This window comes from Oncorhynchus mykiss, chromosome 10 (assembly GCF_057628025.1).
Source record: "Oncorhynchus mykiss isolate SJ-2025 chromosome 10, ASM5762802v1, whole genome shotgun sequence".
Lineage (NCBI taxonomy): Eukaryota > Metazoa > Chordata > Actinopteri > Salmoniformes > Salmonidae > Oncorhynchus > Oncorhynchus mykiss.
In genome coordinates this window covers 3,499,893-3,514,742 of record NC_143031.1, presented here as the reverse complement: position 1 = coordinate 3,514,742, position 14,850 = coordinate 3,499,893, and the positions used below count along the sequence as shown (strand labels likewise).

Below are 14,850 nucleotides of genomic sequence, written 5' to 3'. Positions count from 1 at the left end.
AGTTTATCTTTATATCTATATAGTTTATCTTTATATCTAGGTAGTTTATCTTTATATCAATATAGTTTATCTTTATATCTAGGTAGTTTATCTTTATATCTAGGTAGTTTATCTTTATATCTAGGTAGTTTATCTTTATATCTATGTAGTTTATCTTTATATCTAGGTAGTTTATCTTTATATCTAAGTAGTTTATATCTAGGTAGTTTATCTTTATATCTATATAGTTTATCTTTATATCTAGGTAGTTTATCTTTATATATAGGTAGTTTATCTTTATATCTAGGTAGTTTATCTTTATATCTAGGTAGTTTATCTTTATATCTAGGTAGTTTATCTTTATATCTAGGTAGTTTATCTTTATATCTAGGTAGTTTATCTTCATATCTAGGTAGTTTATCTTTATATCTAGGTAGTTTATCTTCATATCTAGGTAGTTTATCTTTATATCTAGGTAGTTTATCTTTATATCTAGGTAGTTTATCTTTATATCTAGGTAGTTTATCTTTATATCTATATAGTTTATCTTTATATCTAGGTAGTTTATCTTTATATCTAGGTAGTTTATCTTTATATCTAGGTAGTTTATCTTTATATCTAGGTAGTTTATCTTTATATCTAGGTAGTTTATCTTTATATCTAGGTAGTTTATCTTTATATCTAGGTAGTTTATCTTCATATCTAGGTAGTTTATCTTTATATCTAGGTAGTTTATCTTTATATCTAAGTAGTTTATATCTAGGTAGTTTATCTTTATATCTATATAGTTTATCTTTATATCTAGGTAGTTTATCTTTATATCAATATAGTTTATCTTTATATGTAGGTAGTTTATCTTTATATCTAAGTAGTTTATCTTTATATCAATATAGTTTATCTTTATATCAATATAGTTTATCTTTATATCTAGGTAGTTTATCTTTATATCAATATAGTTTATCTTTATATCTAGGTAGTTTATATCTAGGTAGTTTATCTTTATATCTAGGTAGTTTATCTTTATATCTAGGTAGTTTATCTTTATATCAATATAGTTTATCTTTATATCTAGGTAGTTTATCTTTATATCTAGGTAGTTTATCTTTATATCTAGGTAGTTGATATCTAGGTAGTTTATCTTTATATCTAGGTAGTTTATCTTTATATCTAGGTAGTTTATCTTTATATCTAGGTAGTTTATCTTTATATCTAGGTAGTTTATCTTTATATCAATATAGTTTATCTTTATATCTAGGTAGTTTATATCTAGGTAGTTTACCTTTATATCTAGGTAGTTTATCTTTATATCTATGTAGTTTATCTTTATATCTAGGTAGTTTATCTTTATATCTAGGTAGTTTATCTTTATATCTAGGTAGTTTATCTTTATATCTAGGTAGTTTATATCTATATAGTTTATCTTTATATCTAGGTAGTTTATCTTTATATCAATATAGTTTATCTTTATATCTAGGTAGTTTATCTTTATATCTAGGTAGTTTATATCTAGGTAGTTTATCTTTATATCTATATAGTTTATATTTATATCTAGGTAGTATATCTTTATATCTCGGTAGTTTATCTTTATATCTAGGTAGTTTATCTTTATATCTAGGTAGTTTATCTTTATATCTAGGTAGTTTATCTTTATATCTAGGTAGTTTATCTTTATATCTAGGTAGTTTATCTTTATATCTAGGTAGTTTATATCTATATAGTTTATCTTTATATCTAGGTAGTTTATATCTATATAGTTTATCTTTATATCTAGGTAGTTTATCTTTATATCTAGGTAGTTTATATCTATATAGTTTATCTTTATATCTAGGTAGTTTATCTTTATATCTAGGTAGTTTATATCTATATAGTTTATCTTTATATCTAGGTAGTTTATCTTTATATCTAGGTAGTTTATATCTAGGTAGTTTATCTTTATATCAATATAGTTTATCTTTATATCTAGGTAGTTTATCTTTATATCTAGGTAGTTTATATCTATATAGTTTATCTTTATATCTAGGTAGTTTATCTTTATATCAATATAGTTTATCTTTATATCTAGGTAGTTTATCTTTATATCTATATAGTTTATCTTTATATCTAGGTAGTTTATCTTTATATCTAGGTAGTTTATATCTAGGTAGTTTATATCAATATAGTTTATCTTTATATCTATATAGTTTATCTTTATATCTAGGTAGTTTATCTTTATATCTATGTAGTTTATCTTTATATCTAGTTAGTTTATCTTTATATCTATATAGTTTATCTTTATATCTAGGTAGTTTATCTTTATATCAATATAGTTTATCTTTATATCTAGGTAGTTTATCTTTATATCTAGGTAGTTTATCTTTATATCTAGGTAGTTTATCTTTATATCTATGTAGTTTATCTTTATATCTAGGTAGTTTATCTTTATATCTAAGTAGTTTATATCTAGGTAGTTTATCTTTATATCTATATAGTTTATCTTTATATCTAGGTAGTTTATCTTTATATATAGGTAGTTTATCTTTATATCTAGGTAGTTTATCTTTATATCTAGGTAGTTTATCTTTATATCTAGGTAGTTTATCTTTATATCTAGGTAGTTTATCTTTATATCTAGGTAGTTTATCTTTATATCTAGGTAGTTTATCTTCATATCTAGGTAGTTTATCTTTATATCTAGGTAGTTTATCTTCATATCTAGGTAGTTTATCTTTATATCTAGGTAGTTTATCTTTATATCTAGGTAGTTTATCTTTATATCTAGGTAGTTTATCTTTATATCTATATAGTTTATCTTTATATCTAGGTAGTTTATCTTTATATCTAGGTAGTTTATCTTTATATCTAGGTAGTTTATCTTTATATCTAGGTAGTTTATCTTTATATCTAGGTAGTTTATCTTTATATCTAGGTAGTTTATCTTCATATCTAGGTAGTTTATCTTTATATCTAGGTAGTTTATCTTTATATCTAAGTAGTTTATATCTAGGTAGTTTATCTTTATATCTATATAGTTTATCTTTATATCTAGGTAGTTTATCTTTATATCAATATAGTTTATCTTTATATGTAGGTAGTTTATCTTTATATCTAAGTAGTTTATCTTTATATCAATATAGTTTATCTTTATATCAATATAGTTTATCTTTATATCTAGGTAGTTTATCTTTATATCAATATAGTTTATCTTTATATCTAGGTAGTTTATATCTAGGTAGTTTATCTTTATATCTAGGTAGTTTATCTTTATATCTAGGTAGTTTATCTTTATATCAATATAGTTTATCTTTATATCTAGGTAGTTTATCTTTATATCTAGGTAGTTTATCTTTATATCTAGGTAGTTGATATCTAGGTAGTTTATCTTTATATCTAGGTAGTTTATCTTTATATCTAGGTAGTTTATCTTTATATCTAGGTAGTTTATCTTTATATCTAGGTAGTTTATCTTTATATCAATATAGTTTATCTTTATATCTAGGTAGTTTATATCTAGGTAGTTTACCTTTATATCTAGGTAGTTTATCTTTATATCTATGTAGTTTATCTTTATATCTAGGTAGTTTATCTTTATATCTAAGTAGTTTATATCTAGGTAGTTTATCTTTATATCTATATAGTTTATCTTTATATCTAGGTAGTTTATCTTTATATCTAGGTAGTTTATCTTTATATCTAGGTAGTTTATCTTTATATCTAGGTAGTTTATCTTTATATCTAGGTAGTTTATCTTTATATCTAGGTAGTTTATCTTTATATCTAGGTAGTTTATCTTTATATCTAGGTAGTTTATCTTCATATCTAGGTAGTTTATCTTTATATCTAGGTAGTTTATCTTCATATCTAGGTAGTTTATCTTTATATCTAGGTAGTTTATCTTTATATCTAGGTAGTTTATCTTTATATCTAGGTAGTTTATCTTTATATCTATATAGTTTATCTTTATATCTAGGTAGTTTATCTTTATATGTAGGTAGTTTATCTTTATATCTAGGTAGTTTATCTTTATATCTAGGTAGTTTATCTTTATATCTAGGTAGTTTATCTTTATATCTAGGTAGTTTATCTTTATATCTAGGTAGTTTATCTTCATATCTAGGTAGTTTATCTTTATATCTAGGTAGTTTATCTTTATATCTAGGTAGTTTATCTTTATATCTAGGTAGTTTATCTTTATATCTAGGTAGTTTATCTTTATATCTCGGTAGTTTATATCTATATAGTTTATCGTTATATCTAGGTAGTTTATCTTTATATCAATATAGTTTATCTTTACATCTAGGTAGTTTATCTTTATATCTAGGTAGTTTATCTTTATATCTAGGTAGTTTATCTTTATATCTAGGTAGTTTATATCTATATAGTTTATCTTTATATCTAGGTAGTTTATCTTTATATCAATATAGTTTATCTTTATATCTAGGTAGTTTATCTTTATATCTAGGTAGTTTATATCTAGGTAGTTTATCTTTATATCTATATAGTTTATATTTATATCTAGGTAGTATATCTTTATATCTCGGTAGTTTATCTTTATATCTAGGTAGTTTATCTTTATATCTAGGTAGTTTATCTTTATATCTAGGTAGTTTATCTTTATATCTAGGTAGTTTATCTTTATATCTAGGTAGTTTATCTTTATATCTAGGTAGTTTATATCTATATAGTTTATCTTTATATCTAGGTAGTTTATATCTATATAGTTTATCTTTATATCTAGGTAGTTTATCTTTATATCTAGGTAGTTTATATCTATATAGTTTATCTTTATATCTAGGTAGTTTATCTTTATATCTAGGTAGTTTATCTTTATATCTAGGTAGTTTATCTTCATATCTAGGTAGTTTATCTTTATATCTAGGTAGTTTATCTTTATATCTAGGTAGTTTATCTTTATATCTAGGTAGTTTATCTTTATATCTATATAGTTTATCTTTATATCTAGGTAGTTTATCTTTATATCTAGGTAGTTTATCTTTATATCTAGGTAGTTTATCTTTATATCTAGGTAGTTTATCTTTATATCTAGGTAGTTTATCTTTATATCTAGGTAGTTTATCTTTATATCTAGGTAGTTTATCTTCATATCTAGGTAGTTTATCTTTATATCTAGGTAGTTTATCTTTATATCTAAGTAGTTTATATCTAGGTAGTTTATCTTTATATCTATATAGTTTATCTTTATATCTAGGTAGTTTATCTTTATATCAATATAGTTTATCTTTATATGTAGGTAGTTTATCTTTATATCTAAGTAGTTTATCTTTATATCAATATAGTTTATCTTTATATCAATATAGTTTATCTTTATATCTAGGTAGTTTATCTTTATATCAATATAGTTTATCTTTATATCTAGGTAGTTTATATCTAGGTAGTTTATCTTTATATCTAGGTAGTTTATCTTTATATCTAGGTAGTTTATCTTTATATCAATATAGTTTATCTTTATATCTAGGTAGTTTATCTTTATATCTAGGTAGTTTATCTTTATATCTAGGTAGTTTATATCTAGGTAGTTTATCTTTATATCTAGGTAGTTTATCTTTATATCTAGGTAGTTTATCTTTATATCTAGGTAGTTTATCTTTATATCTAGGTAGTTTATCTTTATATCAATATAGTTTATCTTTATATCTAGGTAGTTTATATCTAGGTAGTTTATCTTTATATCTAGGTAGTTTATCTTTATATCTATGTAGTTTATCTTTATATCTAGGTAGTTTATCTTTATATCTAAGTAGTTTATATCTAGGTAGTTTATCTTTATATCTATATAGTTTATCTTTATATCTAGGTAGTTTATCTTTATATCTAGGTAGTTTATCTTTATATCTAGGTAGTTTATCTTTATATCTAGGTAGTTTATCTTTATATCTAGGTAGTTTATCTTTATATCTAGGTAGTTTATCTTTATATCTAGGTAGTTTATCTTTATATCTAGGTAGTTTATCTTCATATCTAGGTAGTTTATCTTCATATCTAGGTAGTTTATCTTTATATCTAGGTAGTTTATCTTTATATCTAGGTAGTTTATCTTTATATCTAGGTAGTTTATCTTTATATCTATATAGTTTATCTTTATATCTAGGTAGTTTATCTTTATATGTAGGTAGTTTATCTTTATATCTAGGTAGTTTATCTTTATATCTAGGTAGTTTATCTTTATATCTAGGTAGTTTATCTTTATATCTAGGTAGTTTATCTTTATATCTAGGTAGTTTATCTTCATATCTAGGTAGTTTATCTTTATATCTAGGTAGTTTATCTTTATATCTAGGTAGTTTATCTTTATATCTAGGTAGTTTATCTTTATATCTAGGTAGTTTATCTTTATATCTAGGTAGTTTATCTTTATATCTCGGTAGTTTATATCTATATAGTTTATCTTTATATCTAGGTAGTTTATCTTTATATCAATATAGTTTATCTTTACATCTAGGTAGTTTATCTTTATATCTAGGTAGTTTATCTTTATATCTAGGTAGTTTATCTTTATATCTAGGTAGTTTATATCTATATAGTTTATCTTTATATCTAGGTAGTTTATCTTTATATCAATATAGTTTATCTTTATATCTAGGTAGTTTATCTTTATATCTAGGTAGTTTATATCTAGGTAGTTTATCTTTATATCTATATAGTTTATATTTATATCTAGGTAGTATATCTTTATATCTCGGTAGTTTATCTTTATATCTAGGTAGTTTATCTTTATATCTAGGTAGTTTATCTTTATATCTAGGTAGTTTATCTTTATATCTAGGTAGTTTATCTTTATATCTAGGTAGTTTATCTTTATATCTAGGTAGTTTATATCTATATAGTTTATCTTTATATCTAGGTAGTTTATATCTATATAGTTTATCTTTATATCTAGGTAGTTTATCTTTATATCTAGGTAGTTTATATCTATATAGTTTATCTTTATATCTAGGTAGTTTATCTTTATATCTAGGTAGTTTATATCTATATAGTTTATCTTTATATCTAGGTAGTTTATCTTTATATCTAGGTAGTTTATATCTAGGTAGTTTATCTTTATATCAATATAGTTTATCTTTATATCTAGGTAGTTTATCTTTATATCTAGGTAGTTTATATCTATATAGTTTATCTTTATATCTAGGTAGTTTATCTTTATATCAATATAGTTTATCTTTATATCTAGGTAGTTTATCTTTATATCTATATAGTTTATCTTTATATCTAGGTAGTTTATCTTTATATCTAGGTAGTTTATATCTAGGTAGTTTATATCAATATAGTTTATCTTTATATCTATATAGTTTATCTTTATATCTAGGTAGTTTATCTTTATATCTATGTAGTTTATCTTTATATCTAGGTAGTTTATCTTTATATCTATATAGTTTATCTTTATATCTAGGTAGTTTATCTTTATATCAATATAGTTTATCTTTATATCTAGGTAGTTTATCTTTATATCTAGGTAGTTTATCTTTATATCTAGGTAGTTTATCTTTATATCTATGTAGTTTATCTTTATATCTAGGTAGTTTATCTTTATATCTAAGTAGTTTATATCTAGGTAGTTTATCTTTATATCTATATAGTTTATCTTTATATCTAGGTAGTTTATCTTTATATCTAGGTAGTTTATCTTTATATCTAGGTAGTTTATCTTTATATCTAGGTAGTTTATCTTTATATCTAGGTAGTTTATCTTTATATCTAGGTAGTTTATCTTTATATCTAGGTAGTTTATCTTCATATCTAGGTAGTTTATCTTTATATCTAGGTAGTTTATCTTCATATCTAGGTAGTTTATCTTTATATCTAGGTAGTTTATCTTTATATCTAGGTAGTTTATCTTTATATCTAGGTAGTTTATCTTTATATCTATATAGTTTATCTTTATATCTAGGTAGTTTATCTTTATATCTAGGTAGTTTATCTTTATATCTAGGTAGTTTATCTTTATATCTAGGTAGTTTATCTTTATATCTAGGTAGTTTATCTTTATATCTAGGTAGTTTATCTTTATATCTAGGTAGTTTATCTTCATATCTAGGTAGTTTATCTTTATATCTAGGTAGTTTATCTTTATATCTAAGTAGTTTATATCTAGGTAGTTTATCTTTATATCTATATAGTTTATCTTTATATCTAGGTAGTTTATCTTTATATCAATATAGTTTATCTTTATATGTAGGTAGTTTATCTTTATATCTAAGTAGTTTATCTTTATATCAATATAGTTTATCTTTATATCAATATAGTTTATCTTTATATCTAGGTAGTTTATCTTTATATCAATATAGTTTATCTTTATATCTAGGTAGTTTATATCTAGGTAGTTTATCTTTATATCTAGGTAGTTTATCTTTATATCTAGGTAGTTTATCTTTATATCAATATAGTTTATCTTTATATCTAGGTAGTTTATCTTTATATCTAGGTAGTTTATCTTTATATCTAGGTAGTTTATATCTAGGTAGTTTATCTTTATATCTAGGTAGTTTATCTTTATATCTAGGTAGTTTATCTTTATATCTAGGTAGTTTATCTTTATATCTAGGTAGTTTATCTTTATATCAATATAGTTTATCTTTATATCTAGGTAGTTTATATCTAGGTAGTTTATCTTTATATCTAGGTAGTTTATCTTTATATCTATGTAGTTTATCTTTATATCTAGGTAGTTTATCTTTATATCTAAGTAGTTTATATCTAGGTAGTTTATCTTTATATCTATATAGTTTATCTTTATATCTAGGTAGTTTATCTTTATATCTAGGTATTTTATCTTTATATCTAGGTAGTTTATCTTTATATCTAGGTAGTTTATCTTTATATCTAGGTAGTTTATCTTTATATCTAGGTAGTTTATCTTTATATCTAGGTAGTTTATCTTTATATCTAGGTAGTTTATCTTCATATCTAGGTAGTTTATCTTTATATCTAGGTAGTTTATCTTCATATCTAGGTAGTTTATCTTTATATCTAGGTAGTTTATCTTTATATCTAGGTAGTTTATCTTTATATCTATATAGTTTATCTTTATATCTAGGTAGTTTATCTTTATATGTAGGTAGTTTATCTTTATATCTAGGTAGTTTATCTTTATATCTAGGTAGTTTATCTTTATATCTAGGTAGTTTATCTTTATATCTAGGTAGTTTATCTTTATATCTAGGTAGTTTATCTTTATATCTAGGTAGTTTATCTTCATATCTAGGTAGTTTATCTTTATATCTAGGTAGTTTATCTTTATATCTAGGTAGTTTATCTTTATATCTAGGTAGTTTATCTTTATATCTAGGTAGTTTATCTTTATATCTAGGTAGTTTATCTTTATATCTCGGTAGTTTATCTTTATATCTAGGTAGTTTATCTTTATATCTAGGTAGTTTATCTTTATATCTAGGTAGTTTATATCTAGGTAGTTTATCTTTATATCTATATAGTTTATCTTTATATCTCGGTAGTTTATATCTATATAGTTTATCTTTATATCTAGGTAGTTTATATCTAGGTAGTTTATCTTTATATCTGGGTAGTTTATCTTTATATCTGGGTAGTTTATCTTTATATCTCGGTAGTTTATCTTTCTATCCAGGTAGTTTATCTTTATATCTAGGTAGTTTATCTTTATATCTATATAGTTTATCTTTATATCTAGGTAGTTTATCTTTATATCTAAGTAGTTTATATCTAGGTAGTTTATCTTTATATCTAGGTAGTTTATCTTTATATCTAGGTAGTTTATATCTAGGTAGTTTATCTTTATATCTAGGTAGTTTATCTTTATATCTATATAGTTTATCTTTATATCTAGGTAGTTTATCTTTATATCTATATAGTTTATCTTTATATCTAGGTAGTTTATCTTTATATCTAGGTAGTTTATATCTAGGTAGTTTATATCTAGGTAGTTTATATCTAGGTAGTTTATATCTAGGTAGTTTATCTTTATATCTAGGTAGTTTATATCTAGGTAGTTTATATCTAGGTAGTTTATATCTAGGTAGTTTATATCTAGGTAGTTTATCTTTATATCTAGGTAGTTTATCTTTATATCTAGGTAGTTTATATCTATATAGTTTATCTTTATATCTAGGTAGTTTATATCTACATAGTTTATCTTTATATCTAGGTAGTTTATCTTTATATCTAGGTAGTTTATATCTATATAGTTTATCTTTATATCTAGGTAGTTTATATCTACATAGTTTATCTTTATATCTAGGTAGTTTATCTTTATATCTAGGTAGTTTATATCTATATAGTTTATCTTTATATCTAGGTAGTTTATATCTAGGTAGTTTATCTTTATATCTAGGTAGTTTATCTTTATATCTGGGTAGTTTATCTTTATATCTAGGTAGTTTATATCTAGGTAGTTTATCTTTATATCTATATAGTTTATCTTTATATCTAGGTAGTTTATCTTTATATCTAGGTAGTTTATCTTTATATCTCGGTAGTTTATATCTATATAGTTTATCTTTATATCTAGGTAGTTTATCTTTATATCTAGGTAGTTTATATCTATATAGTTTATCTTTATATCTAGGTAGTTTATCTTTATATCTAGGTAGTTTATCTTTATATCTAGGTAGTTTATCTTTATATCTAGGTAGTTTATATCTAGGTAGTTTATCTTTATATCTAGGTAGTTTATATCTATATAGTTTATCTTTATATCTAGGTAGTTTATCTTTATATCTAGGTATTTTATCTTTATATCTAGGTAGTTTATCTTTATATCTAGGTAGTTTATCTTTATATCTAGGTAGTTTATATCTATATAGTTTATCTTTATATCTAGGTAGTTTATATCTAGGTAGTTTATCTTTATATCTAGGTAGTTTATCTTTATATCTCGGTAGTTTATCTTTATATCTAGGTAGTTTATCTTTATATCTAGGTAGTTTATCTTTATATCTAGGTAGTTTATATCTAGGTAGTTTATCTTTATATCTATATAGTTTATCTTTATATCTTGGTAGTTTATATCTATATAGTTTATCTTTATATCTAGGTAGTTTATATCTAGGTAGTTTATCTTTATATCTGGGTAGTTTATCTTTATATCTGGGTAGTTTATCTTTATATCTCGGTAGTTTATCTTTCTATCCAGGTAGTTTATCTTTATATCTATATAGTTTATCTTTATATCTATATAGTTTATCCTTATATCTAGGTAGTTTATCTTTCTATCTAGGTAGTTTATCTTTCTATCTAGGTAGTTTATCTTTATATCTAGGTAGTTTCTAACAAGTTGTTTCTCTTCATAGAGAATAAGATGATGCCTATGGCTTGTTTCCAGTAGTAGAAGTAGCATCGTAAAGTGGTTGTGGTAATGATTTATACTGAAAAACATGACGCTGTGTATTGTATCTCAACTCCATGGTTTGTCTCTCAGTGGACCCCCCGGTGACATCCTGTATGGAGGGGTTGTACCTACCCATGTTCCTGTCTCCAACACCAGCCCAGGGTGCACTGCTCTACGCCTCTGCAGACCAACCCCTGGAAATCACTGTCAGAGCACAGGCTACCCAGTCCACGTAAGAGAAAGGAAACATGGAAACACTTAGCCGATAGGTAGAGACTAAAATCAGGGGTTTTAAATGCAATAGATGGAACAACAGGTGTGTCAGCGGGTTTTTGCTCTTCCCTTGCCGTACAATCAGATTTAAAAAACAGATACAAATACACCTTATGGAACAGCGGGGACTGTAAAGCAACACAAACATTGGCACAGACACATGCATACACACACACACACACACACACACACGATAACATACCCACTATACATACACATGGACTGTAAAGCCTTGGCAGCAGCTAATGGGGATCCGTAATGAACACAAATACAAATATACAGTCAACACATAAACTGATCTGGTTCCTGATCTGGCATCTACAGTCAATACATAAACTGATCTGACATCTACAGTCAATACATAAACTGATCTGGCATCTACAGTCAATACATAAACTGATCTGGCATCTACAGTCAATACATAAACTGATCTGACATCTACAGTCAATACATAAACTGATCTGACATCTACAGTCAATACATAAACTGATCTGGCATCTACAGTCAATACATAAACTGATATGGCATCTACAGTCAATACATAAACTGATATGGCATCTACAGTCAATACATAAACTGATCTGGCATCTACAGTCAATACATAAACTGATCTGGCATCTACAGTCAATACATAAACTGATCTGGCATCTACAGTCAATACATAAACTGATATGGCATCTACAGTCAATACATAAACTGATCTGGCATCTACAGTCAATACATAAACTGATCTGGCATCTACAGTCAATACATAAACTGATCTGGCATCTACAGTCAATACATAAACTGATATGGCATCTACAGTCAATACATAAACTGATCTGGCATCTACAGTCAATACATAAACTGATCTGGCATCTACAGTCAATACATAAACTGATCTGGCATCTACAGTCAATACATAAACTGATATGGTTCCTGATCTGGCATCTACAGTCAATACATAAACTGATCTGCCATCTACAGTCAATACATAAACTGATCTGGCATCTACAGTCAATACATAAACTGATATAGTTCCTGATCTGGCATCTACAGTCAATACATAAACTGATCTGGCATCTACAGTCAATACATAAACTGATATGGTTCCTGATCTGGCATCTACAGTCAATACATAAACTGATCTGACATCTACAGTCAATACATAAACTGATCTGGCATCTACAGTCAATACATAAACTGATCTGGCATCTACAGTCAATACATAAACTGATCTGACATCTACAGTCAATACATAAACTGATATGGTTCCTGATCTGACATCTACAGTCAATACATAAACTGATCTGGCATCTACAGTCAATACATAAACTGATATGGTTCCTGATCTGGCATCTACAGTCAATACATAAACTGATCTGGCATCTACAGTCAATACATAAACTGATCTGACATCTACAGTCAATACATAAACTGATATAGTTCCTGATCTGGCATCTACAGTCAATACCTAAACTGATCTGACATCTACAGTCAATACATAAACTGATATAGTTCCTGATCTGGCATCTACAGTCAATACATAAACTGATCTGACATCTACAGTCAATACATAAACTGATCTGGCATCTACAGTCAATACATAATCTGATCTGACATCTACAGTCAATACATAAACTGATCTGGCATCTACAGTCAATACATAAACTGATCTGGCATCTACAGTCAATACATAAACTGATCTGGCATCTACAGTCAATACGTAAACTGATCTGACATCTACAGTCATTACACAAACTGATCTGGTTCCTGATCTGACATCTACAGTCAATACATAAACTGATCTGGCATCTACAGTCAATACATAAACTGATCTGGTTCCTGATCTGGCATCTACAGTCAATACATAAACTGATCTGACATCTACAGTCAATACATAAACTGATCTGACATCTACAGTCAATACATAAACTGATCTGACATCTACAGTCAATACATAAACTGATCTGACATCTACAGTCAATACATAAACTGATCTGACATCTACAGTCAATACATAAACTGATCTGGCATCTACAGTCAATACATAAACATATATGGTTCCTGATCTGACATCTACAGTCAATACATAAACTGATCTGACATCTACAGTCAATACATAAACTGATATGGCATCTACAGTCAATAAATAAACTAATCTGGCATCTACAGTCAATACATAAACTGATCTGGCATCTACAGTCAATACATAAACTGATCTGACATCTACAGTCAATACATAAACTGATATGGTTCCTGATCTGACATCTACAGTCAATACATAAACTGATCTGCCATCTACAGTCAATACATAAACTGATCTGGCATCTACAGTCAATACATAAACTGATATAGTTCCTGATCTGGCATCTACAGTCAATACATAAACTGATCTGGCATCTACAGTCAATGCATAAACTGATCTGGCATCTACAGTCAACACATAAACTGATCTGGCATCTACAGTCAATACAAAAACTGATCTGGCATCTACAGTCAATACATAAACTGATCTGGCATCTACAGTCAATACATAAACTGATATGGTTCCTGATCTGGCATCTACAGTCAATACATAAACTGATCTGACATCTACAGTCAATACATAAACTGATCTGGCATCTACAGTCAATACATAAACTGATCTGACATCTACAGTCAATACATAAACTGATATGGTTCCTGATCTGACATCTACAGTCAATACATAAACTGATCTGGCATCTACAGTCAATACATAAACTGATATGGTTCCTGATCTGGCATCTACAGTCAATACATAAACTGATCTGGCATCTACAGTCAATACATAAACTGATCTGACATCTACAGTCAATACATAAACTGATATAGTTCCTGATCTGGCATCTACAGTCAATACCTAAACTGATCTGACATCTACAGTCAATACATAAACTGATATAGTTCCTGATCTGGCATCTACAGTCAATACATAAACTGATCTGACATCTACAGTCAATACATAAACTGATCTGGCATCTACAGTCAATACATAATCTGATCTGACATCTACAGTCAATACATAAACTGATCTGGCATCTACAGTCAATACATAAACTGATATGGCATCTACAGTCAATACATAAACTGATCTGGCATCTACAGTCAATACGTAAACTGATCTGACATCTACAGTCATTACATAAACTGATCTGGTTCCTGATCTGACATCTACAGTCAATACATAAACTGATCTGGCATCTACAGTCAATACATAAACTGATCTGGTTCCTGATCTGGCATCTACAGTCAATACATAAACTGATCTGACATCTACAGTCAATACATAAACTGATCTG

At 26.1% G+C, this 14,850-nt stretch overlaps 1 protein-coding gene across 1 annotated transcript in view; it reads left to right on the top strand.

The window, feature by feature from the left end:
* LOC110518095 (uncharacterized) overlaps window positions 1-14,850 on the top strand; it is a 56,967-nt gene that overhangs the window by 27,862 nt on the left and 14,255 nt on the right. Inside the window, exon 6 of the mRNA XM_036989462.2 lies at window positions 11,366-11,507. Within this exon, the coding sequence (XP_036845357.2) occupies window positions 11,366-11,507 (142 nt within the window). The remainder of the gene's footprint in view (window positions 1-11,365; window positions 11,508-14,850) is intronic.